At 44.7% G+C, this 27,561-nt stretch overlaps 1 protein-coding gene across 3 annotated transcripts in view; it reads left to right on the plus strand.

The window, feature by feature from the left end:
* The window catches only part of LOC125383647, a 25,734-nt gene extending 15,034 nt beyond the window's left edge, over positions 1-10,700 (plus strand). For 2 of the 3 annotated variants that reach the window (XM_048402307.1, XM_048402306.1), the window contains exons 12-13: positions 4,149-4,205; positions 8,842-10,700. In XM_048402307.1, coding sequence (XP_048258264.1) covers positions 4,149-4,205; positions 8,842-9,551 — 767 coding nt within the window. In that variant the 3' untranslated portion in view covers positions 9,552-10,700. The remainder of the gene's footprint in view (positions 1-4,148; positions 4,206-8,841) is intronic. The other variant, XM_048402308.1, reaches the window with a different exon arrangement.
* Positions 10,701-27,561: the final 16,861 nt, after the last annotated feature.

The raw sequence follows: 27,561 nt of genomic DNA on the forward strand, positions 1-27,561 counted from the left end.
AAGGATGCTTCACCACTGGATGTTTCAACAGTGTAAGGATGCTTTAACATTGTGTGTTTCACTTGTGTAAGGGAGCTTCCCCACTGGATGTTTCACTAGTGTAAGGATGCTTCACCACTGGATGTTTCACTTCTGTGAGGGTGATTCACCAGTGTGTGTTTCACTTGTGTGAGGGTGTTTCACCATTGTGTGTTTCACTTGTGTATGGGTGCTTCACTACTGTATGTTTCACTTGTGTGAGGGTGCTTCAGCACTCATGTTTCACTTGTTTGAGGGTGCTTCACCACTGGATGTTTCACTAGTGTAAGGATCCTCCACCATTGTCTGTTTCATTTGTGTAAGGGGGCTTCACCACTGTATGTTTCACTTGTGCGAGGGTGCTTCACCATTGTGTGTTTCACTTGTGTAAGGTGCTCCACCATTGTGTGTTTCACTTGTGTGAGGGTGCTTCACCATTGTGTGTTTCACTAGTGTAAAGGTGGTTCACCACTGGATGTTTCACTTGTGTGAGGGTGCTTCACCACTGAGTGTTTCACTTGTCTAAGGGTGTTTCACCATTGTGTTTTTCACTTGTGTATGGGTGCTTCACAACTGTTTGTTTCACTGTGTAAGGGTGCTTCACAACTGTATGTTTCACTGTGTAAGGGTCCTTCACCACTGTATGTTTCACTTGTGTGAGGGTCCCTCACCATTGTGTGTTTCACTTGTGTAAGGGTCCTTCACCACTGGATGTTTCACTTGTGTGAGGGTGCTTCATCACTGTATGTTTCACTTTTGTGAGGGTGCTTCAGCACTGAATGTTTTACTAATGTAAGGATAGTTCACCATTGTGTGAATTTTGCTAAAAGCGGCTTAAACCATACTCACTCACTCACCATTGGATGTTTCACTTGTGTAAGGATGCTTCACCATTGTGTGTTTCACTTGTGTGAGGTGCTTCTCAATTGTGTGTTTCACTAGTATAAGGGTGCTTCACCATTGTGTGTTTCATTTGTGTAAGGGGGCTTCACCACTGTATGTATCACTTGTGCTAGGGTGCTTCACCATTGTGTGTTTCACTTGTGTAAGGTGCTTCACCATTGTGTGTTTCACTTGTGTAAGGTGCTTCACCATTGTGTGTTTCACTTGTGTAAGGTGCTTCACCATTGTGTGTTTCACTAGTGTAAGGGTGCTTCACCACTGGATGTTTCACTTGTGTGAGGGTGCTTCACCATTGTGTGTTTCACTTGTGTATGGGTGCTTCACTACTGTATGTTTCACTTGTGTGAGGGTGCTTCAGCACTGGATGTTTCACTAGTGTAAGGGTGGTTCACCATTGTGTGTCTCACTTGTGTAATGGTGATTCAGCCCTGGCTGTTTCACTTGTGTAAGGGTGCTTCACCATTGTGTGTTTCAATTGTGTACGGGTGCTTCACAACTGTATGTTTCACTTGTGTGAGGGTGCTTCACCATTGGAGGGGGGCAGTCGGGTAGCCTAGTGGTTAAAGTGTTCGCTCGTCACGCCGAAAACCCGGGTTCGATTCCCGACATGGGTACAATGAGTGAAGCCCATTTCTGGTGTCCCCCGCGGTGATATTGCTGGAATTTTGCTAAAAGCGGCGTAAAACCATACTCACTCACTCACCATGGAATGTTTCACTTGTGTAAGGATGCTACACCATTGCGTGTTTCACTTGTTTGAGATGCTTCACCATTGTGTGTTTCACTAGTATAAGGGTGCTTCACCACTGTATGTTTCACTTGTGTGAGGGTGCTTCACCATTGGATGTTTTACTTGTGTAAGGATGCTTCACCATTGTGTGTTTCATTTGTGTAAGGGTGCTTCACCACTGTATGTTTCACTTGTGTGAGGGTGCTTCACCATTGGATGTTTTACTTGTGTAAGGGTGCTTCACCATTGTGTGTTTCACTTGTGTAAGGTGCTTCACCATTGTGTGTTTCACTTGTGTAATGTGCTTCACCATTGTGTGTGTCACTAGTATAAGGGTGCTTTACCACTGGATGTTTCACTTGTGTGAGGGTGCTTCACCAGTGTGTGTTTCACTTGTGTGAGGGTGCTTCACAACTGTATGTTTCACTTGTGTGAGGGTGCTTCACCATTGGATGGGATGGGTCGGGTAGCCTAGTTGTTAAAGCGTTCGCTCGTCACGCCGAAAACCCGGGTTCGATTCCAAACATGGGTACAATGAGTGAATCCCATTTCTGGTGTCCCCTGCGGTGATATTGCTGGAATTTTGCTAAAAGCGGCGTAAAATCATACTCACTCACTCACCATTGGATGTTTCACTTGTGTAAGGATGCTACACCATTGTGTGTTTCACTTGTTTGAGATGCTTCACCACTGCATGTTTCATTTTTGTGAGATGCTTCACTACTGGATGTTTTACTAGTGTAAGGATGGTTCACTATTGTCTGTTTCACTTGTGCGAGGGTGCTTCACCACTGGATGTTTCACTTGTGTGAGGGTGTTTCACCATTGTGTGTTTCACTTGTGTACGGGTGCTTCACAACTGTATGTTTCACTTGTGTGAGGGAGCTTCACCAGTGGTTAAAGCGTTCGCTCGTCACGCCGAAAACCCGGGTTCGATTCCCAACATGGGTACAATGAGTGAAGCCCATTTCTGGTGTCCCCCGCGGTGAAATTGCTGGAATTTTGCTAAAAGCGGCGTAAAACCGTACTCACTCACTCACCATTGGATGTTTCACTTGTGTAAGGATGCTACACCATTGTGTGTTTCACTTGTTTGAGATGCTTCACCACTGGATGTTTCACTTGTGTGAGGGTGTTTCACCATTGTGTGTTTCACTTGTGTAAGGGTGCTTCACAACTGTATGTTTCACTTGTGTGAGGGAGCTTCACCAGTGGTTAAAGCGTTCGCTCGTCACGCCGAAAACCCGGGTTCGATTCCCAACATGGGTACAATGAGTGAAGCCCATTTCTGGTGTCCCCCGCGGTGAAATTGCTGGAATTTTGCTAAAAGCGGCGTAAAACCGTACTCACTCACTCACCATTGGATGTTTCACTTCTGTAAGGATGCTTCACCATTGTGTGTTTCACTTGTGTGAGGTGCTTCACCACTGTGTGTTTCACTTGTGTAAGGGTGCTTCACCACTGTATGTTTCATTTGTGTAAGGGTGCTTCACCACTGTATGTTTCACTTGTTTGAGGGTGCTTCACCATTGTGTGTGTTCACTTGTGTGAGGGTGCCTCACCATTGTGTTTCACTTGTGTACGGGTTCTTCACAACTGTATGTTTCACTTATGTGAGGGTGCTTCACCATTGGATGGGGGCGGTCGGGTAGCCTAGCGGTTAAAGCGTTCGCTCGTCACGCCGAAAACCCGGGTTCGATTCCCGACATGGGTACAATGAGTGAAGCCCATTTCTGGTGTCCCCCGCGGTGATATTACTGGAATATTGCTAAAATCGGCGTAAAACCATATTCACTCATTCACCATTGGATGTTTCACTTGTGTAAGGGAGCTTCACAACTGCATGTTTCACTTGTGTGATGGTGCTTCACCACTGTGTGTTTCACTTGTGCGAGGGTGCTTCACCACTGCATGTTTCACTTGTGTGAGGCTGCTTCACCACTGTGTGTTTCACTTGTATATGGGGGGTTCACCATTGTGTTTTTCACTTGTGTTAGAGTGCTTCTGCATTGTGTGTTACTGGATTATTGCTAAAATCGGCGTAAAACCATATTCACTCATTCACCATTGGATGTTTCACTTGTGTAAGGGAGCTTCACAACTGCATGTTTCACTTGTGTGAGGGTGCTTCACCACTGTGTGTTTCACTTGTGTAAGGGCGTTTCACCACTGGATGTTTCACTTGTGTGAGGGTGCTTCACGATTGTGTGTTTCACTTGTGTGAGGGTGCTTCACCTGTGTGTATGACACGATTAACCCAGTCCTCTGAGGCGAACAATTCGCCGTGAAGACTTACATTACTTCTTATGGCACTCCCCAAACCAAACTGACACACCACGATACAACTGAAACACTGTTTTATAATTTTGTAAAACACACCTCACAGATTCACTGTCTGCAAGCTGTGCAGGGCTACCGTGAAAATAAACCTTACTCACATTTCATCAGAAACAAATGCGCCAAAATGGTGTTTTAAACTTAAACTATACTTTTGCAGGCTCTTTCTGTCCAATGCACATCCTAAGAAAGGGCAGCAGTGTCAAATACATCATCTGTAAGTATATTGTACTCGTTGTAACATGCTTTAGTGAACATAACCTGACTCCCCGAGTGTCATTATTCACTGACGTTAAGGAAAGTTACTTTCCGCCACTGGTGTCTGGTCAGACTTGTATATTAACAGACCACTGTAGGGAAGCCGGAACACTGCTCAAACAGACGTAGAACAACCCATTATATGCGACGTATATAGTGAGTGAATGAGTAGATATTAAGTCACCTTTGGCAGTATTCCAGCTATATCACAGCTGGAGACACCAAAAATAGGCGTGTACCCTTGTCTGGAATCGAACTGATGTTTTTGACCTGTCAGACGCTTTAACCACTGGGCTACTTCCAGCAGTTTATAATATCCAGTACTTCAAATGCCTGGAGCATCTCAGTTGTTTTCAGGGGACGCATTTTTGTAGAGGTGTTGATTTCCGAGTGTTGACATTACAACGTTCGGTTGTTCTCCAGATGTTTTTAGTATGCCGGCATTGAGTCTTAATACCTCCCGTCACTTTTATGTTGAGTCGTAGTGACATGGATAATATTTACAGACGATTCTTACTCTAAGCTTATGCATATGTTGTGAAACGTAAAACCTAATCATTCGACAACAATTGAGTGAGTGAGTAAGGTTTTACGCCGCTTTTAGCAATATTCCAGCAATATCACGGCGGGGGACACCAGAAATGGGCTTCATACAGTGTACCCATGTCGGGAATCGAACCTGGGTATTCGGCGTGACGAGCGAACGCTTTAACCACCAGGCTACCCGATCGCCCCTATTCCACAACAAACTGAAAAAAGTCGATTCAGAAATTCACGTAAGAACTATGACATTGTAGATTTCAGTTTATCAGTTCACCTGACGGAGTATTTCGCCCTTGTCGACCCCTGTCGCTAAGGACGTTGCTATGGCGGTTAATTTCATTGGTAACAATCATTACGGTAAAACATTCTTTTTGCGTTCGGGTTAACGTTCCTCTTCAATACTGTTTCTGAATGAAACTTTTAGACAAATTGTTGTAATGTTGCACTTGATACTTTGTGGAGACATTTATTTCATTTTAGATTCTGATAGAAAACTATGCTTGTCGTAAGAGGCGACGTGCCCGACATGGTTGATGAATGAATTAATGAATTTTTTTGTTTCTTTGGCTGGTAACAATTCACATCCATAAAAGCTTGTAGATACAATCATTCTTTTCCATATATTGAAACGTGCAACTGGGTGGAGGTCTGAATCGTTAAGTCCGAGTGATCGTAGTGAATTAACACATTTTCTTTCTTTTAAGCAACACGTCATGATTCCTTCTTTACATGATAAATTTATGTTTATGATTATTCCGCCATATTTGACTATATCTGAGTGCGGCATTAAACAACATACAAAACAAATCAACAGAAATCTTAATTATAATTCACATTTCACTTTAATATTATTGCATTGTCACTTCAAACCGCGCCACAACACGTGCATGGCAATGATTGTAAAGGTTTATAAGTATTAACAAACTCATGTATTGTGATATACATGCTTATCGTAAGTTCGATACTGATGATGAAAGCCGTGCATGTTGCTATGGCAGCGATACTCGTCTGGCGCAATGAGAATATCATCAATGCCTCTTTCTTAATAACTTGGGGCACTTGTAGTCTAGTGGGTAATGCGTTCGCTCGTCGCGCCTAAGGATCGGGTTCGATTCCTCACATGGGTCCAATGTGTAACGCCCATTTTGGATGTCACCAACCGTGAAATCGTTGGAATATTGCTAAAGGCGGTGTTAAACCCTACTCACCCAATCACTCTTAATGACGAAGTTTTCGAATTTTGTCTTGAAAACAGTGGCGTCAGTGGTCAATATGAGAAAGAACATTTCTGAATCTGACTTCTAACGAGAATTATCGCTCGGGTAAATGAATAAATATTTGGAGGTTGTATTGCAAATCAAAAGTGATCAACTTATCTTGTGCAGATCTGACCGAGGAGGACATTTCTGTATTACTTAAAGGTATGAATTTCACCCCCACTCCATTGAAACAGGATTTACATGAACTAGAAACAGATGTGTCTGATTTTTGTAGAAAATTGAGATTACTAATCATTTTGATATTGATACTTCATTAGTTAGAAACAAAAGCACCTTCACTCCAATACCTGATAGTAACAAAGTGTAAGACAATGTTATTAACCGCCTCAAAGATTTAACCTTTACTGTAAACCCTCAAAGAGGTAAATCAAACATAACAAAACATGAACGAGCGGCTCTGAACAGATTATCAAACAACGGGTCAATTGCTATTAAAGAAGCTGATAAGGGAGGCGCTATAATAATTTTGGACAGCAATTATTACCAAGAACTCTCATTGGAAATGTTAAAAGACGAATCTTGTTACAGAAAGCTTTCAGACAGTTCGGAAAAATCTGTATTACTTAATCTTAAAAGATTAGTATATTCACACTCTCAATGCCTTACTAAAAACGAAGAGGATTATTTAATTAATTTTGAATCGAAAGAAAGTAATTTTTATGGCCGCCCTAAAGTTCATAAGAGCGCACAGATCCAAGAAAAATGTAGAACATTGAATTCTGCTTATGTCAAAATACCCCCCGTAAATGATTTAAAATTACAGCCAATAATTGCAAGACCCAAATGTCCCATACACAGAATCAGTGACCTTATGGATAAAGTGTTGAAATCAATAGCTAAACATGTCAAGAGCTACATAAAATATACCACTGATTTTCTGAACCAACTTCCCGCCTCAGTCGAAAATGGTACAAAGTTGGTCAGTTTTGATGTAGTTAGTTTATATTCAAACATTCCCGTGATCTCGGCACAGAAGCTATTGAATACTGGATAAATAAACACCGTTCGGAAATCCGAGAAGACATTTTCGTTATCGATAGTATTAAATCTATTCAAAACAATAACACTTTTAATTGTGATGGTTCGCATTACAAACAAATTAAAGGCACATCAATGGGGACAAAAATGGCCCCTACTTATTCAACCCTTGTACTTGGTTATTTAGAGGAAAAACTACTCAAAAAGTGATGAAAACTTCGGCATTGAATTTGGACAGGGATTTCAAGATAAATGTAAACGATTTTTAGATGATTGTTTTGTTCTGTGGAATCGGAATGAAGAGTTTGATAGATATTTTACAGACACTCTATCCAGGTTTAATCTTTACTTTAGAGATGAGCGATAACAATATATCGTTTCTAGATGTAATGGTTACAATTTCAAACAATAACATTGAAACAGATGTATATTACACACCAACCGATTCCAAGCAATACCTCAATTACAATTCCTGTCACCCCGTCATACTAAAAACAGTGTCCCTTACTCATTAGCACGTAGAATCTGTGCGATAGTATCTACTTCAGATCGTGCACAATGTAGACTCGATGAACTGAGCGAGTCACTTTTAGAAAGAAACTACCCTAGCAAAATAGTAAAATAGTAGAAGACGCAATAAACAAGGCCAAATCACAAAACCATTGTGATCTTTTGAAACCTAAAGATAAACCTAACGAGAGTGTTCTCCCTTTTAGTTACAACCTTGAATCAGACAGGGGACAACATAAGAGCGAGAGTGAGGGTCCCCCGACAACAAATAAGGGACCCCTCTTGCCGGTGTATCCCACTCAGTCAACACATTGATCCGTGTGCCGGGAATAAAACACCAAATTTTGTGATATTCCCGTTTTACAAATGTGACAATTATGCACTGAGAAAGATAAAAGAAACTTATGTTATTAATACTTTCAAACCAAAATTAAATGGCCTGTAATAATTGAATTATTTTATACAATTACACGTATTGTGTTTTTTGCTGCTACTACAATACTTACACAACGGCAAATTAGTCAGTGATCATTTAGCATTGTTGACTTGTCTATCCGCAGGATAATATAGGCTATTGCTCAATGTAGATCGTTGTTATTTATATATTGTTTAGTTATTTTATGTTTACGTCTGTGGGAACAGTTATAGCAGTGGGTGCATTAAATACTGAGAATGTATTAAATTATATCCCTGACAACATCTTTAATAATCGTCATGTGACAATAATCTACATCGTGTCCCAGTCACAACTAACGCGACATTCTCCCGTCCAGCGAGTGTGCTGAAACTGTGGCCAGTGACTGAAGCGGACGTAGAAGTTACCTGTTCACACTGTGTCTGTTGAACACTCAAGTGTAAAAATATCGTCAAACAACAGCTTTTTCTGTCTTATTGTTTACAAAATTGTACAAGAAGAGTTTAGAATTGCCATGATGATAGTTTTATCGTGAAATAATGTGGAAACACTTGTATATTTAGGCTGTTGTCGTCTATTTCTGATTGCTGACACAAACCAGCCCAACTACAACTTTGTGAACAAGTATTTAAAACAGCATTCATTTGTTTTTATAAAAAACATTTTGAATACCCAGTCAAATAATTTCACAGCGTTATTGCTACTATTTAGGGCATTGTTATGTTAAAATTCACAGACAGACGAAAATGGCATCCGATCGTTCAGCGCGGTGTTTTGTAAACATTGAAACGAGGTTCACAATAAAATGACTAATTTGTTATCTGAAGTCATGAAATTTGGTAAACTGTAAACTAAATGTATATTTCCAGGTCCTAAACTACAACTGGACGCTGCTCGAGCCAACACAGACGGGTGCCACGTAACTACAGACGGTGAGCTGGGCAACTCGCCGCCCGCCACACGACACAGAGACAGCGGCAGGTTACAGAGACACAGAGGCAGCGGCAGGTTACAGATACACCGCAGCACCTGTAGTTCCACCCCCATCCCACTTCCTCCACCCCCCTCTAATGTCACCCCTGCCCCACACACACCACGATACTGGGAAACCCACTCCCGGGTGGGTGTGGTGGGTGGAGGGTTGGGGTGGTCTGCCCTGGAGATGGGTGTGGGGGAGGAGAGCCAGGTGGACAGTGGGTTGTATGTTCGTGCACAGCGCCGCTCCTGGTGTGTCGGTGTAGGGAGCTGTGACACACACCGGGGGAGTATCTGTACCAGGGTGTGGCAGCCGGGGGAGCGGGGGGGGTGTTACAGAAACACAATGTCTGCCACACCCGGCACACAGGCCACCCTCCACTATGGCGTTGTGCTGGACGTGGGGAGGGGGAGACTCGCCTTCATCGATATCGACAGGGGGATTCTTATGGCCAAGTTGGATGTTGAGTGGAGGGAGTCTCTTCTCCCCGTGTTTGGTGTTGGGCCGCCAGGTAACTTCACAGTCAACATGAAGGTGGTCAGCGGGGTGGACATCACCATGACTGACTCCAAGAAGTCACTTATTTATAACGCGCTCACATAGGAAATAAAATAAACATGACATTGTGTAAACTTGTAAGTGTGACATAGTTATTTAAACTGTCAAAAGTAATGTGATTTTATTGATTGAGGCGGACATAGAAGTTACCTGTCTTTGTGTAGTTTGTTGTGTACAAGAATGTAACAAGGTTAGCTAAATGTTTTGTTTTCTACTTGACTGGTTTCTGTTGTGTATTAGAAACATTTTGCATCCTCACATGAGTATTGTTATGAATATGAATCTGCGGTAATCGATCAGTTTATCACACATTTCCTACATTTCCGGGAAATGGCACAACAATCAACTGAGTGCACAAATTCATCAAAAGTTGACATGGTCCGTTTCTTCTCTGTAATATAATTGTTTCAAATCCCCACATGAATAGTGTTGTGCTGAAAGTATTGCAGTTGTGCCTCCACATTGCCACATTTGGTGTCGGTGAAGAAATGGGATGAAAGTGATTGAAGCGGACATAGAATGTACCGGTGTACATGTGACGGGTGTACGGAAATGTTACAAAGTTCACTGAATATTATGTTTCTCTATTCTCATGCGTCGTGCTGTGTGGGGAAAACACTTAGGATACCCACAGTAGTGTTTGTTTAATTATCTGCTCTGATTATGTCAAATATTGTGTGGACATAAGGTAGCACGCGGTGCTGTGCACAGCGAGAAGGCACAAGTCAGGTGAAGTGAAGCAACGTCGTTCACAGAGATTATTATTCGGCAGCTTGGCTTCTGAGAGTTTCTAGGGCTTCGGTCCTACCCCACACTGAAGCACATGTAATTTAAGACACGTGGTGTCTCCTTGGGCATGTGTCTTTGTTCGAAATGTGCCTCTGTTCACCCAGCAGTACCCCAGATGATGAGATGGTAATGTGGCTGTTAACCTTCCAGCGCCTCACGGGCAGGTTGGGTTGTATACTCCCCAGGGAGGTGAGAATGAAAAAATCGAGTGCACACTTTTTCATTGATCGGGGTATTAATGTTGGCGCTTGAGCATACACCTTGTGTAAGGAGTTTAGCATATTATATAAGTACATTTTTATTATTATTATTATTATTATTATTATTATTATTATTATTATTATTATTATTACTACCACATCCCAAAAGTGCCGTGAGCATAATAATATTTATCTGTACATGTATTCTGTAAGAGATTTAACAGATTTGAATAAAGTTTTGAAACTTGAAAGTTGTGCGAAAACTGTGTTCGTGTGGCACTGGATCTAACTCTAACTATCAGAGACGCAGAATGTACAATTTATTGTCATGTGGTATACTATTAATTGCAGCTATAAAATGTGTCCAGCACACAACAAAGTTTGCCACTTCTATCTTTCACCTGTTGAAGCTTATTTGTGTCACAGTCTAAACAAACTATCATACTTTTGTCAACGTAGATGATACTTTTATCTACGTCGAGCCACCTAGATGCTACTTTCTACACGTAGATGATACTTTCATCTACGTTTATAGTGGACACGGGTGGCCCAGTCGTCAAAGGCCCCGCGATTCGCTGCGCAGAGTTGCGTCCCTTAGGCACGCCAGAAACCTATGATAGTGGGTTCGAATCCCGGTTCGCCCCGATTATGTTTCTAGGTTTGTCAGCACCATAACCATGCTCGTGGGTTTCACCGAAGAGGTAAACGCCTTAGACCTCCATCACTTCGGGCTTTCCTCCCACATTAAGCTGACACAGCCGTGGAATACCGTTAAAAGCGGCGTAAAACTCAACTCACTCACTCCACGTTTGTGATATTATAATCGTGCGTATCGTTACGTGATACTGTCCTGTGAAGTTGCTTGGATACCAGATTATGCAAACATTTATATTTTGAATAAAGTAATTACTTAATTATTGTTAATTCAATTAAATGTTTGGGAGCATGTTGGTTGTTTATTTGTCCTTTTGTATGTTTTACAGCATAATGAGATCATTTCAAACTGACAAACTATCAGCGCTTAAAACTGCAGAATAGAACCTTCAGTGCGTCATAGGATGATGATGGCGAGTATTGGTTTGATACAGTTTTTACAGTTTGAGTGATTCTCCCCCTTCATATTCACGTTTTACCCGTTAAACCTAATTTCCGTAATAGAGAAATCATGCGAATAGTCATATTCTAGTGACCTCTCCGTTCTAACTCATGTTATGGTTGATATATAATTTCATTAAGATTTTGCATAATCACCTATAGTTGATGCGGGATAGAATAGGTCTTCAGCAACCCACGCTTGTCGTAAAAAGCGACTATGTTTGTCGTAAGAGGCGACTAACAGGATCAGGTGGTCAGGCTCACTGACTTGCTTGATGCATGTCATCGATCCCAATTCCATGGATCGATGCTCATGATATTCATCAGTGGATTGTCTGGTCCAGACTCGATTATTTACAGACTGCCGTCATATAGCTTGAATATTGCTGAGTGCGGCGTTGAACAACAAACCAACTGACCAACCAAATATAATTTCACTAAAATTTTGCATAATGACCTATAGTTGTTTGTTTGTTTGTTTGTAGTTCGGAGGAAATTTTCTACTTTTAACTTTAGTAACTTCGACACATTTAAATGAAGACTTACTGTATTTAATAGTTAGATATACCTCCATAAAGACATGTCCAGATTGAAAGTCAAACAAATCGGTCAGTATCAATTAAGCCAGAGGTTATATATAACTGACCCAGAACTAGTGTCGATTACTCAATAAAATATTGTTACAAAATTCGATAATTCGATAGTGGATGACACTTTTTTCTACGTAGATTATAGTATCGTATACGTTGACGGAAGTACCTTCTGCGATTAAAGTATTATCTTCGAAGATGAAAGTATCATGTACGAAGATGATATATACTTCCATATTCCGACAAAGCCACTTTTCCGGAAACCTGTATTTGACAGCTTTACTTCGATCGTGAGCGGACGAAATATGGTCTTCTATATGAAAGCCATATCAGTATTTGTAATACATTTGTATCGTAATTATAAAGGTACACAGTCGATAGCGAAATTACTCAGAACACAGAAAAGGGGCATAACTCCGCTATGCTTAAATAAAGGTCATTGAATTTCTGCAGTCCTTGTGGTACTTTTATATGAATCACGACAATATATTTTCTTTATGCTTTGTTCACGAGTTACCAAACAGTTCTGACACATTTATCGATATTGAAAGAATATACTATTAGGCTTTGGCATTTTTCAGTTTAAATAAAATTGTTTCACGCAAAGATTAAGTGAGACATGACATTTATCCCTTGTTCACCTGATTATGTTAGTGTACTGTGGCCCTGATTCATCTGATTGTGTTAGTGAACTGTAGCTCTGATTCCCCTGCTTGTGTCAGTGTACTGTGGCCATGAATCACCTCATTGTGTCTGTATACTGTAGCTCTGATTCACCTGATTGTGACAGTGTACTGTAGCTCTGATACACCTGATTATGTCTGTATACTGAATCTCTGATTCACCTGATTGTGTCAGTATACTGTGGCCCTGATTCACCCGATTCTGTCAGTGTACTGTGGCCCTGATTCATCTGAATGTGTCAGTGTACTGTAGCTCTGATTCCCCAGATTGTGTCAGTGTACTGTGGTCCTGATTCCCCTGCTGGTGTCAGTGTACTGTGGCCCTGATTCCCCTGCTGGTGTCAGTGTACTGTGGCCCTGATTCCCCTGCTGGTGTCAGTGTACTGTGGCCCTGATTCATCTGATTGTGTCAGTGTACTGTGGCTCTGAATCACCTGATTGTGTCAGTGTACTGCAGCTCTGATTCATCTGATTGTGACAGTGTACTGTGGCCCTGATTCCCCTGCTGGTGTCAGTGTACTGTGCCCCTGATTCATCTGATTGTGTCAGTGTACTGTGGCTCTGATTCACCTGATTGTGTCAGTGTACTGCAGCTCTGATTCACCTGATTGTGTCAGTGTACTGCAGCTCTGATTCACTTGATTACGTCAGTGTACTGTGGCTCTGATTCACCTGATTGTGTCAGTGTACTAAGACCCTGATTCCCCTGCTTGTGTCAGGGTACTGTGGCCATGAATCACCGGATTGTGTCTGCATACTGTGGCCCTGATTCACCTGATTGTGTAATTGTAATGTGGTCCTGATTCACCTGGTTGTGTCAGTGTACTGTGGTCCTGATTCACCTGATTGTGTCAGTAGACTGTGGTCCTCATTCACTTGATTGTGTCATTGTACTGTGGTCCTGATTCACCTGATAGTGTCAGTATACTGTGGTCCTGATTCACCTGATTGTGTCAGTGTACTGTGACCCTGATTCACTTGAATGTGTCAGTGTACTGTGGTCCTGATCCACCTGATTGTGTCAGTGCACTGTGGTCCTGGTTCACCTGATTGTGTCAGTGTACTGTGGCTTTGATTCACCTGATTGTGTCAGTGCACTGTTGTCCTTATTCACCTGATTTTGTCAGTGTACTGTGGCTTTGATTCACCTGATTGTGTCAGTGTACTAAGACCCTGATTCAACTGATTGTGTCAGAGTATTGTTGCTCTGATTCACCTGATTATGTCAGTGTACTGTGGCCCTGATCCCCAGCTTGTGTCTGTGTACTGTGGCCCTGATTCATCTGATTGTGTCAGTGTACTGTAGCTCTGATTCCCCTGCTTGTGTCAGTGCACTGTGACCCTGATTCACATGATTGTGTCAGTGTACTGTGGTCCTGATTCCCCAGATTGTGTCAGTGTACTGTAGCTCTGATTCCCCTGCTTTGGTCAGTGTACTGTGGCCCTGATTCCCCTGCTTGTGGCAGTGTACTGTAGCCATGAATCACCTGATTGTGTCTGTATACTGTGGCCCTGATTCACCTGATTGTGTCAGTGTAATGTGGTCCTGATTCACCTGATTGTGTCAGTGTACTGTAGCTCTGATTCCCCTGCTTTTGTCAGTGTACTGTGGCCCTGATTCCCCTGCTTGTGGCAGTGTACTGTGGCCATGAATCACCTGATTGTGTCTGTATACTGTGGCCCTGATTCACCTGATGGTGTCAGTAGACTGTGGTCCTGATTCACCTGATTGTGTCAGTGTACTGTGGTCCTGATTCACCTGATTGTGTCAGTGTACTGTGGTCCTGATTCTCCTGATTGTGTCAGTGTACTGTGGCCCTGATTCACCTGATTGTGTAAGTGTAATGTGGTCCTGATTCACCTGAATGTGTCAGTGTACTGTGGTCCTGATTCACCTGATTCTGTCAGTAGACCGTGGTCCTCATTCACTTGATTGTGTCAGTGTACTGTGGTCCTGATTCACCTGATCGTGTCATTATACTGTGGTCCTGATGCAACCGATTGTGTCAGTGTACTGTGACCCTGATTCACCTGATTGTGTCAGTGTACTGTGGTCCTGATCCACCTGATTGTGTCAGTGTACTGGGGCCCTGATTGTGTCAGTGTACTGTGGTCCTGGTTCAACTGATTGTGTCAGTGTACTGTTGTCCTTATTCACATGATTGTGTCAGTGTACTGTGGCTTTGATTCACCTGATTGTGTCAGTGTACTAAGACCCTGATTCACCTGATTGTGTCAGTGTATTGTTGCTCTGATTCACCTGATTGTGTCAGTGTACTGTCACCCTGATTCACTTGATTGTGTCAGTTTACTGTGGCCCTGATTCCCCTGCTTGTGTCTGTGTACTGTGGCCCTGATTCACCTGATTGTGTCAGTGTACTGTAGCTCTGATTCCCCTGCTTGTGGCAGTGTACTCTGGCCCTGATTCCCCTGCTTGTGGCAGTGTACTGTGGCCATGAATCACCTGATTGTGTCTGTATACTGTGGCCCTGATTCACCTGATTGTGCCAGTGTACTGTGACCTGATTCACCTGATTGTGTCAGTGTGCTGTTGTTCTTATTCACCTGCTTGTGGCAGTGTACTCTGGCCCTGATTCCCCTGCTTGTGGCAGTGTACTGTGGCCATGAATCACCTGATTGTGTCAGTGTACTGTGGTCCTGATCCACCTGATTGTGTCAGTGTACTGTTGTCCTTATTCACCTGATTGTGTCAGTGTACTGTGGTCCTGATCCACCTGATTGTGTCAGTAGACTGTGGCCCTGATTGTGTCACTGCACTGTGGTCCTGGTTCACCTGATTGTGTCAGTGTACTGTTGTCCTTATTCACCTGATTGTGTCAGTGTACTGTGGTCCTGATCCATCTGATTGTGTCAGTGTGCTGGGGCCCTGACTGTGTCAGTGTACTGTGGTCCTGGTTCATCTGATTGTGTCAGTGTACTGTTGTTCTTATTCACCTGATTGTGTCAGTGTACTGTGGTCCTGATCCATCTGATTGTGTCAGTGTGCTGGGGCCCTGGTTCACCTGATTGTGTCAGTGTGCTGTTGTTCTTATTCACCTGATTGTGTCAGTGTACTGTGGTCCTGATCCACCTGATTGTGTCAGTGTCATGTGGCCCTGATTCACCTGATTGTGTCAGTGTACTGGGGCCCTGATTGTGTCGCTGCACTGTGGTCCTGGTTCACCTGATTGTGTCAGTGTACTGTTGTCCTTATTCACCTGATTGTGTCAGTGTACTGTGGCTTTGATTCACCTGATTGTGTCAGTGTACTAAGACCCTGATTCACCTGATTGTGTCAGTGTATTGTTGCTCTGATTCACCTGATTGTGTCAGTGTACTGTCACCCTGATTCACTTGATTGTGTCAGTTTACTGTGGCCCTGATTCCCCTGCTTGTGTCTGTGTACTGTGGCCCTGATTCATCTGATTGTGTCAGTGTACTGTAGCTCTGATTCCCCTGCTTGTGTCAGTGTACTGTGACCCTGATTCACCTAATTGTGTCAGTGTACTGTGGCCCTGATTCACCTGATTGTGTCAGTGTACGGTAGCTCTGATTCCCCTGCTTGTGGCAGTGTACTCTGGCCCTGATTCCCCTGCTTGTGGCAGTGTACTGTGGCCATGAATCACCTGATTGTGTCTGTATACTGTGGCCCTGATTCACCTGATTGTGCCAGTGTACTGTGACCCTGATTCACCTGATTGTGTCAGTGTACTGTGGTCCTGATCCATCTGATTGTGTCAGTGTACTGGGGTCCTGGTTCACCTGATTGTGTCAGTGTGCTGTTGTTCTTATTCACCTGATTGTGTCAGTGTACTGTGGCTTTGATTCACCTGATTGTGTCAGTGTACTAAGACCCTGATTCCCCTGCTTGTGGCAGTGAACTGTGGCCATGAATCACAGGATTGTGTCTGCATACTGTGGCCCTGATTCACCTGATTGTGTAATTGTAATGTGGTCCTGATTCACCTGATTGTGTCAGTGTACTGTGGTCCTGATTCACCTGATTGTGTCAGTAGACTGTGGTCCTCATTCACTTGATTGTGTCATTGTACTGTGGTCCCGATTCACCTGATAGTGTCAGTATACTGTGGTCCTGATTCACCTGATTGTGTCAGTGTACTGTGACCCTGATTCACTTGATTGTGTCAGTGTACTGTGGTCCTGATCCACCTTATTGTGTCAGTGTACTGTGGCCCTGATTGTGTCAGTGCACTGTGGTCCTGGTTCACCTGATTGTGTCAGTGTACTGTGGCCCTGATTGTGTCAGTGTACTGTGGTCCTGATTCACCTGATTGTGTCAGTGTACTGTGGTCCTGATCCACCTTATTGTGTCAGTGTACTGTGGCCCTGATTGTGTCAGTGCACTGTGGTCCTAGTTCACCTGATTGTGTCAGTGTACTGTGGCTTTGATTCACCTGATTGTGTCAGTGTAACAAGACCCTCATTCACCTGATTGTGTCAGTGTACTGTGACCCTGATTCACTTGATTGTGTCAGTGTACTGTGGCCCTGATTCACATGATTGTTTCAGTGTACTGTGGCCCTGAATCCCCTGCTTTTGTCAGTGTACTGTTGCCCTGATTCATCTGATTGTGTCAGTGTACTGTGACCCTGATTCACCTGATTGTGACAGTGTCATGTGGCCCTGATTCATCTGATTGTGTCAGTGTAATGCGGTCCTGATTCACCTGCATGTGTCAGTGAACCGTGGCACGGATTCATCTGATTGTGTCAGTGTACTGTGGCCCTGATTCACATGATTGTGTCAGTGTACTGTGACCCTGATTCACCTGATTGTGTCAGTGTCATGTGGCCCTGATTCATCTGATTGTGTCAGTGTACTGTGGCCCTGATTCACTTGATTGTGTAAGTTTACTGTGGTCCTGATTCACCTGATTGTGTAAGTTTACTGTGGTCCTGATTCAACTGATTGTGTCAGTGTACTCTGTCCCCTGATTGTGTCAGTGTACTGTGTCCCCTGATTGTTTCAGTGTACCGTGTCCACTGATTCATCTAAATTGTGTCAGTGAACTGTGTCCCTGAGTCGCCTGATTGTGTCAGTGTACTGTGTCCCCTGATTCACATGATTGTGTCAATGTACTGTGGCCCTGATTCATCTGATTTTGTCAGTGTACTGTGGCTTTGATTCACCTGATTGTGTCAGTGTAATAAGACCCTGATTCACCTGATTGTGTCAGTGTACTTTGACCTTGATTCACTTGATTGTGTCAGTGTACTGTGGCCCTGATTCACTTGATTGTGTCAGTGTACTGTGGCCCTGATTCCCCTGCTTGTGTCAGTGTACTGTGACCCTGATTCACCTGATTGTGTCAGTGTACTGTGTCCCCTGATTCACCTGATTGTGTCAGTGTACTGTGTCCCCTGATTCACCTGATTGTGTCAGTGTACTGTGGCCCTGATTCACCTGATTCTATCAGTGTCCTGTGTCCCCTGATTCACCTGATTGAATCAGTGTCCTGTGGCTGTGATTCACCTGATTGTGTCAGTGTACTGTGTCCCCTGATTCACCTGATTGTGTCAGTGTACTGTGGCCCTGATTCACCTGATTCTATCAGTGTCCTGTGTCCCCTGATTCACCTGATTGTATCAGTGTCCTGTGTCCCTTGATTCACCTGATTGTATCAGTGTCCTGTGGCTGTGATTCACCTGATTGTGTCAGTGTACTGTGTCCCCTGATTCACCTGATTCTATCAGTGTCCTGTGTCCCCTGATTCACCTGATTGTATCAGTGTCCTGTGGCTGTGATTCACCTGATTGTGTCAGTGTACTGTGTCCCCTGATTCACCTGATTGTGTCAGTGTACTGTGTCCCCTGATTCACCTGATTGTGTCAGTGTCCTGTGGCTGTGATTCACCTGATTGTGTCAGTGTACTGTGTCCCCTGATTCACCTGATTGTATCAGTGTACTGTGTCCCCTGATTCACCTGATTGTGTCAGTGTACTGTGTCCCCTGATTCACCTGATTGTGTCAGTGTACTGTGTCCCCTGATTCACCTGATTGTGTCAGTGTATGGTTGTCCCCTGATTCATCTGATCGTGTCTGTGTACTGTGGCCCTGATTCACCCGATTGTGGCAGTGTCATGCGCTCATGATTCATCTGATTATGTCAGTTTACTGTGGCCAGGAGTCACCTGATTGTGTCAGTGTACAGTGGTCCTCATTCACGTGATTGTGTCAGTGTACTCTGGTCCTTATTCAACTCATTCTCTCAGTGTACTGTGTCCCCTGATTGTGTCAGTGTACTGTGGTCCTGATTCACCTGATTGTGTCAGCGTACTGTGGCCCTGATTCACATGATTGTGTCAGTGTACTGTGGCCCTGAATCCCCTGCTTTTGTCAGTGTACTGTGGCCCTGATTCATCTGATTGTGTCAGTGTACTGTGACCCTGATTCACCTGATTGTGTCAGTGTACTGTGTCCCCTGATTCACCTGATTGTGTATGTGTAACGCGGCCCTGATTCACTTGATTGTGTCAGTGTCATGTGGCCCTGATTCATCTGATTGTGTCAGTGTAATGCGGTCCTGATTCATCTGAATGTGTCAGTGTACTGTGACCCTGATTCACCTGATTGTGTCAGTGTCATGTGGCCCTGATTCATCTGATTGTGTCAGTGTACTGTGGCCCTGATTCACTTGATTGTGTAAGTTTACTGTGGTCCTTATTCACCTGATTGTGTAAGTTTACTGTGGTCCTGATTCAACTGATTGTGTCAGTGTACTCTGTCCCCTGATTGTGTCAGTGTACTGTGTCCCCTGATTGTGTCAGTGTACTGTGGTCCTCATTCACCTGATTGTGTCAGTGTACTCTGGCCCTTCTTCAACTCATTCTCTCAGTGTACTGTGTCCACTGATTGTGTCAGTGTACTGTGTCCTCTGATTGTGTCAGTGTACTGTGGTCCAGATTCACCTGATTGTGTCAGTGTAACAAGACCCTCATTCACCTGATTGTGTCAGTGTACTGTGACCCTGATTCACTTGATTGTGTCAGTGTACTGTGGCCCTGATTCACATGATTGTGTCAGTGTACTGTGGCCCTGAATCCCCTGCTTTTGTCAGTGTACTGTGGCCCTGATTCATCTGATTGTGTCAGTGTACTGTGACCCTGATTCACCTGATTGTGTCAGTGTCATGTGGCCCTGATTCATCTGATTGTGTCAGTGTAATGCGGTCCTGATTCACCTGCATGTGTCAGTGTACTGTGACCCTGATTCACCTGATTGTGTCAGTGTCATGTGGCCCTGATTCATCTGATTGTGTCAGTGTACTGTGGCCCTGATTCACTTGATTGCGTAAGTTTACTGTGGTCCTCATTCACCTGATTGTGTAAGTTTACTGTGGTCCTGATTCAACTGATTGTGTCAGTGTACTCTGTCCCCTGATTGTGTCAGTGTACTGTGTCCCCTGATTGTTTCAGTGTACCGTGTCCACTGATTCATCTAAATTGTGTCAGTGAACTGTGTCCCAGAGTCGCCTGATTGTGTCAGTGTACTGTGTCCCCTGATTCACATGATTGTGTCAATGTACTGTGGCCCTGATTCATCTGATTGTGTCAGTGTACTGTGGGCCTGATTCACCTGATTGTGTCAGTGTACTGTGTCCCCTGATTCATCTGCTTATGTCAGTGTACTGTGGCCCTGATTCATCTGATTGTGTCAGTGTACCGTGGCACGGATTCATTTGATTGTGTCAGTGTACTGTGGCCCGGATTCATCTGATTGTGTCAATGTACTGTGACCCTGATTCACCTGATTGTGTCAGTGTACTGTGACCCTGATTCACCTGATTGTGTCAGTGTACTGTGTCCTCTGATTCACCTGATTGTGTCAGTGTACTGTGGCCCTGATTCACCTGATTGTGTCGGTGTACTGTGTCCCTGATTCACCTGATTGTGTCAGTGTACTGTGTCCCTGATTCACCTGATTGTATCAGTGCACTGTGGTCCTGGTTCACCTGATTGTGTCAGTGTGCTGTTGTTCTTATTCACCTGATTGTGTCAGTGTACTGTGGCTTTGATTCACCTGATTCTGTCACTGTACTAAGACCCTGATTCCCCTGCTTGTGGCAGTGTACTGTGGCCATGAATCACCGGATTGTGTATGCATACTGTGGCCCTGATTCACCTGATTGTGTCAGTGCACTGTGGTCCTGGTTCACCTGATTGTGTCAGTGTGCTGTTGTTCTTATTCACCTGATTGTGTCAGTGTACTGTAGCTCTGATTCCCCTGCTTGTGTCAGTGTACTGTGGTCCTGGTTAACCTGATTGTGTCAGTGTACTGTGGTCCTGGTTCACCTGATTGTGTCAGTGTACTGTGGTCCTGATCCATCTGATTGTGTCAGTGTACTGTGGCTTTGATTCACCTGATTGTGTCAGTGTACTGTGGCTTTGATTAACCTGATTGTGTCAGTGTACTAAGGCCCTGATTCACCTGCTTGTGTCTGTGTACTGTCGCCCTGATTCATCTGATTGTGTCAGTGTACTGTAGCTCTGATTCCCCTGCTTGTGTCAGTGTACTGTGACCCTGATTCACCTAATTGTGTGAGTGTACTGTGGCCCTGATTCACCTGATTGTGTCAGTGTACTGTAGCTCTGATTCCCCTGCTTGTGGCAGTGTACTGTGGCCCTGATTCCCCTGCTTGTGGCAGTGTACTGTGGCCATGAATCACCTGATTGTGTCTGTATACTGTGGCCCTGATTCACCTGATTGTGCCAGTGTACTGTGACCCTGATTCCCCTGCTTGTGGCAGTGTACTGTGGCCATGAATCACCTGATTGTGTCTGTATACTGTGGCCCTGATTCACCTGATTGTGCCAGTGTACTGTGACCCTGATTCACCTGATTGTGTCAGTGTACTGTGGTCCTGATCCACCTGATTGTGTCAGTGTACTGTGGTCCTGGTTCACCTGCTTGTGTCAGTGTACTGTGGCTTTGATTCACCTGATTGTGTCAGTGTACTGTGGCTTTGATTAACCTGATTGTGTCAGTGTACTAAGGCCCTGATTAACCTGATTGTGTCAGTGTACTAAGGCCCTGATTCACCTGATTGTGTCAGTGTATTGTGGCTCTGATTCCCCTGCTTGTGTCAGTGTACTGTGGCCCTGATTCCCCCGCTTGTGTCAGTGTACTAAGACCCTGATTCGCCTTATTGTGTCAGTGTACTGTCACCCTGTTGCACTTGATTTTGTCAGTGTACTGTGGCCCTGATCCACCTGATTGTGTCAGTGTACTGTGGCCCTGATTCCCCTGCTTGTGTCAGTGTACTGGGGCCCTGATTCCCCCGCTTGTGTCAGTGTACTGTGGCCCTGATTCCCCTGCTTATGTCAGTGTACTGTGGCCCTGATTCATCTGATTGTGTCAGTGTACTGTGACCCTGATTCACCTGATTGTGTCAGTGTACTGTGACCCTGATTCACCTGATTGTGTCAGTGCACTGTGGCCCTGATTTGTGTCAGTGTTCTCTTGCTCTGATTCACCTGATTGCGTCAGTGTACTGTGTCCCCTGATTCACCTGATTGTGTCAGTGTACTGTGTCCCCTGATTCACCTGCTTGTGTCAGTGTATGGTGTCCCCTGATTCATCTGATTATGTCAGTGTACTGTGGCCAGGAGTCACCTGATTGTGTCAGTGTACTGTGGTCCTGATTCACCTGATTGTGTCAGTGTACTCTGGTCCTTATTCAACTGATTGTGTCAGTGTACTGTGTCCCCTGATTCACCTGATTGTGTCAGTGTACTATGTCCCCTGATTGTGTCAGTGTACTGTGGTCCTGATTCACCTGATTTTGTCAGTGTACTGTGGCTTTGATTCACCTGATTGTGTCAGTGTAATAAGACCCTGATTCACCTGATTGTGTCAGTGTACTTTGACCTTGATTCACTTGATTGTGTCAGTGTACTGTGGCCCTGATTCACTTGATTGTGTCAGTGTACTGTGGCCCTGATTCCCCTGCTTGTGTCAGTGTACTGTGACCCTGATTCACCTGATTGTGTCAGTGTACTGTGTCCCCTGATTCACCTGATTCTATCAGTGTCCTGTGTCCCCTGATTCACCTGATTGTATCAGTGTCCTGTGGCTGTGATTCACCTGATTGTATCAGTGTCCTGTGGCTGTGATTCACCTGATTGTGTCAGTGTACTGTGTCCCCTGATTCACCTGATTGTGTCAGTGTACTGTGTCCCCTGATTCACCTGATTGTGTCAGTGTATGGTGTCCCCTGATTCATCTGATCGTGTCTGTGTACTGTGGCCCTGATTCACCCGATTGTGTCAGTGTCATGCGGTCATGATTCATCTGATTATGTCAGTTTACTGTGGCCAGGAGTCACCTGATTGTGTCAGTGTACAGTGGTCCTCATTCACCTGATTGTGTCAGTGTACTCTGGTCCTTATTCAACTGATTCTCTCAGTGTACTGTGTCCACTGATTGTGTCAGTGTACTGTGTCCCCTGATTGTTTCAGTGTACCGTGTCCACTGATTCATCTAAATTGTGTCAGTGAACTGTGTCCCAGAGTCGCCTGATTGTGTCAGTGTACTGTGTCCCCTGATTCACATGATTGTGTCAATGTACTGTGGCCCTGATTCATCTGATTGTGTCAGTGTACTGTGGGCCTGATTCACCTGATTGTGTCAGTGTACTGTGTCCCCTGATTCATCTGCTTATGTCAGTGTACTGTGGCCCTGATTCATCTGATTGTGTCAGTGTACCGTGGCACGGATTCATTTGATTGTGTCAGTGTACTGTGGCCCGGATTCATCTGATTGTGTCAATGTACTGTGACCCTGATTCACCTGATTGTGTCAGTGTACTGTGACCCTGATTCACCTGATTGTGTCAGTGCACTGTGGTCCTGGTTCACCTGATTGTGTCAGTGTGCTGTTGTTCTTATTCACCTGATTGTGTCAGTGTACTGTAGCTCTGATTCCCCTGCTTGTGTCAGTGTACTGTGGTCCTGGTTAACCTGATTGTGTCAGTGTACTGTGGTCCTGGTTCACCTGATTGTGTCAGTGTACTGTGGTCCTGATCCATCTGATTGTGTCAGTGTACTGTGGCTTTGATTCACCTGATTGTGTCAGTGTACTGTGGCTTTGATTAACCTGATTGTGTCAGTGTACTAAGGCCCTGATTCACCTGCTTGTGTCTGTGTACTGTGGCCCTGATTCATCTGATTGTGTCAGTGTACTGTAGCTCTGATTCCCCTGCTTGTGTCAGTGTACTGTGACCCTGATTCACCTAATTGTGTCAGTGTACTGTGGCCCTGATTCACCTGATTGTGTCAGTGTACTGTAGCTCTGATTCCCCTGCTTGTGGCAGTGTACTGTGGCCCTGATTCCCCTGCTTGTGGCAGTGTACTGTGGCCATGAATCACCTGATTGTGTCTGTATACTGTGGCCCTGATTCACCTGATTGTGCCAGTGTACTGTGACCCTGATTCACCTGATTGTGTCAGTGTACTGTGGTCCTGATCCACCTGATTGTGTCAGTGTACTGTGGTCCTGGTTCACCTGCTTGTGTCAGTGTACTGTGGCTTTGATTCACCTGATTGTGTCAGTGTACTGTGGCTTTGATTAACCTGATTGTGTCAGTGTACTAAGGCCCTGATTAACCTGATTGTGTCAGTGTACTAAGGCCCTGATTCACCTGATTGTGTCAGTGTATTGTGGCTCTGATTCCCCTGCTTGTGTCAGTGTACTGTGGCCCTGATTCCCCCGCTTGTGTCAGTGTACTAAGACCCTGATTCGCCTTATTGTGTCAGTGTACTGTCACCCTGTTGCACTTGATTTTGTCAGTGTACTGTGGCCCTGATCCACCTGATTGTGTCAGTGTACTGTGGCCCTGATTCCCCTGCTTGTGTCAGTGTACTGGGGCCCTGATTCCCCCGCTTGTGTCAGTGTACTGTGGCCCTGATTCCCCTGCTTATGTCAGTGTACTGTGGCCCTGATTCATCTGATTGTGTCAGTGTACTGTGACCCTGATTCACCTGATTGTGTCAGTGTACTGTGACCCTGATTCACCTGATTGTGTCAGTGCACTGTGGCCCTGATTTGTGTCAGTGTTCTCTTGCTCTGATTCACCTGATTGCGTCAGTGTACTGTGTCCCCTGATTCACCTGATTGTGTCAGTGTACTGTGTCCCCTGATTCACCTGCTTGTGTCAGTGTATGGTGTCCCCTGATTCATCTGATTATGTCAGTGTACTGTGGCCAGGAGTCACCTGATTGTGTCAGTGTACTGTGGTCCTGATTCACCTGATTGTGTCAGTGTACTCTGGTCCTTATTCAACTGATTGTGTCAGTGTACTGTGTCCCCTGATTCACCTGATTGTGTCAGTGTACTATGTCCCCTGATTGTGTCAGTGTACTGTGGTCCTGATTCACCTGATTTTGTCAGTGTACTGTGGCTTTGATTCACCTGATTGTGTCAGTGTAATAAGACCCTGATTCACCTGATTGTGTCAGTGTACTTTGACCTTGATTCACTTGATTGTGTCAGTGTACTGTGGCCCTGATTCACTTGATTGTGTCAGTGTACTGTGGCCCTGATTCCCCTGCTTGTGTCAGTGTACTGTGACCCTGATTCACCTGATTGTGTCAGTGTACTGTGTCCCCTGATTCACCTGATTCTATCAGTGTCCTGTGTCCCCTGATTCACCTGATTGTATCAGTGTCCTGTGGCTGTGATTCACCTGATTGTATCAGTGTCCTGTGGCTGTGATTCACCTGATTGTGTCAGTGTACTGTGTCCCCTGATTCACCTGATTGTGTCAGTGTACTGTGTCCCCTGATTCACCTGATTGTGTCAGTGTATGGTGTCCCCTGATTCATCTGATCGTGTCTGTGTACTGTGGCCCTGATTCACCCGATTGTGTCAGTGTCATGCGGTCATGATTCATCTGATTATGTCAGTTTACTGTGGCCAGGAGTCACCTGATTGTGTCAGTGTACAGTGGTCCTCATTCACCTGATTGTGTCAGTGTACTCTGGTCCTTATTCAACTGATTCTCTCAGTGTACTGTGTCCACTGATTGTGTCAGTGTACTGTGTCCCCTGATTGTTTCAGTGTACCGTGTCCACTGATTCATCTAAATTGTGTCAGTGAACTGTGTCCCAGAGTCGCCTGATTGTGTCAGTGTACTGTGTCCCCTGATTCACATGATTGTGTCAATGTACTGTGGCCCTGATTCATCTGATTGTGTCAGTGTACTGTGGGCCTGATTCACCTGAGTGTGTCAGTGTACTGTGTCCCCTGATTCATCTGCTTATGTCAGTGTACTGTGGCCCTGATTCATCTGATTGTGTCAGTGTACCGTGGCACGGATTCATTTGATTGTGTCAGTGTACTGTGGCCCGGATTCATCTGATTGTGTCAATGTACTGTGACCCTGATTCACCTGATTGTGTCAGTGTACTGTGACCCTGATTCACCTGATTGTGTCAGTGTACTGTGTCCTCTGATTCACCTGATTGTGTCAGTGTACTGTGGCCCTGATTCACCTGATTGTGTCGGTGTACTGTGTCCCTGATTCACCTGATTGTGTCAGTGTACTGTGTCCCTGATTCACCTGATTGTATCAGTGCACTGTGGTCCTGGTTCACCTGATTGTGTCAGTGTGCTGTTGTTCTTATTCACCTGATTGTGTCAGTCTACTGTGGCTTTGATTCACCTGATTCTGTCACTGTACTAAGACCCTGATTCCCCTGCTTGTGGCAGTGTACTGTGGCCATGAATCACCGGATTGTGTATGCATACTGTGGCCCTGATTCACCTGATTGTGTCAGTGCACTGTGGTCCTGGTTCACCTGATTGTGTCAGTGTGCTGTTGTTCTTATTCACCTGATTGTGTCAGTGTACTGTAGCTCTGATTCCCCTGCTTGTGTCAGTGTACTGTGGTCCTGGTTAACCTGATTGTGTCAGTGTACTGTGGTCCTGGTTCACCTGATTGTGTCAGTGTACTGTGGTCCTGATCCATCTGATTGTGTCAGTGTACTGTGGCTTTGATTCACCTGATTGTGTCAGTGTACTGTGGCTTTGATTAACCTGATTGTGTCAGTGTACTAAGGCCCTGATTCACCTGCTTGTGTCTGTGTACTGTGGCCCTGATTCATCTGATTGTGTCAGTGTACTGTAGCTCTGATTCCCCTGCTTGTGTCAGTGTACTGTGACCCTGATTCACCTAATTGTGTCAGTGTACTGTGGCCCTGATTCACCTGATTGTGTCAGTGTACTGTAGCTCTGATTCCCCTGCTTGTGGCAGTGTACTGTGGCCCTGATTCCCCTGCTTGTGACAGTGTACTGTGGCCATGAATCACCTGATTGTGTCTGTATACTGTGGCCCTGATTCACCTGATTGTGCCAGTGTACTGTGACCCTGATTCACCTGATTGTGTCAGTGTACTGTGGTCCTGATCCACCTGATTGTGTCAGTGTACTGTGGTCCTGGTTCACCTGCTTGTGTCAGTGTACTGTGGCTTTGATTCACCTGATTGTGTCAGTGTACTGTGGCTTTGATTAACCTGATTGTGTCAGTGTACTAAGGCCCTGATTAACCTGATTGTGTCAGTGTACTAAGGCCCTGATTCACCTGATTGTGTCAGTGTATTGTGGCTCTGATTCCCCTGCTTGTGTCAGTGTACTGTGGCCCTGATTCCCCCGCTTGTGTCAGTGTACTAAGACCCTGATT

Source organism: Haliotis rufescens, unplaced genomic scaffold (assembly GCF_023055435.1).
Source record: "Haliotis rufescens isolate VD_foot unplaced genomic scaffold, xgHalRufe1.0.p SCAF_25, whole genome shotgun sequence".
In the NCBI taxonomy this organism is placed as follows: domain Eukaryota; kingdom Metazoa; phylum Mollusca; class Gastropoda; order Lepetellida; family Haliotidae; genus Haliotis; species Haliotis rufescens.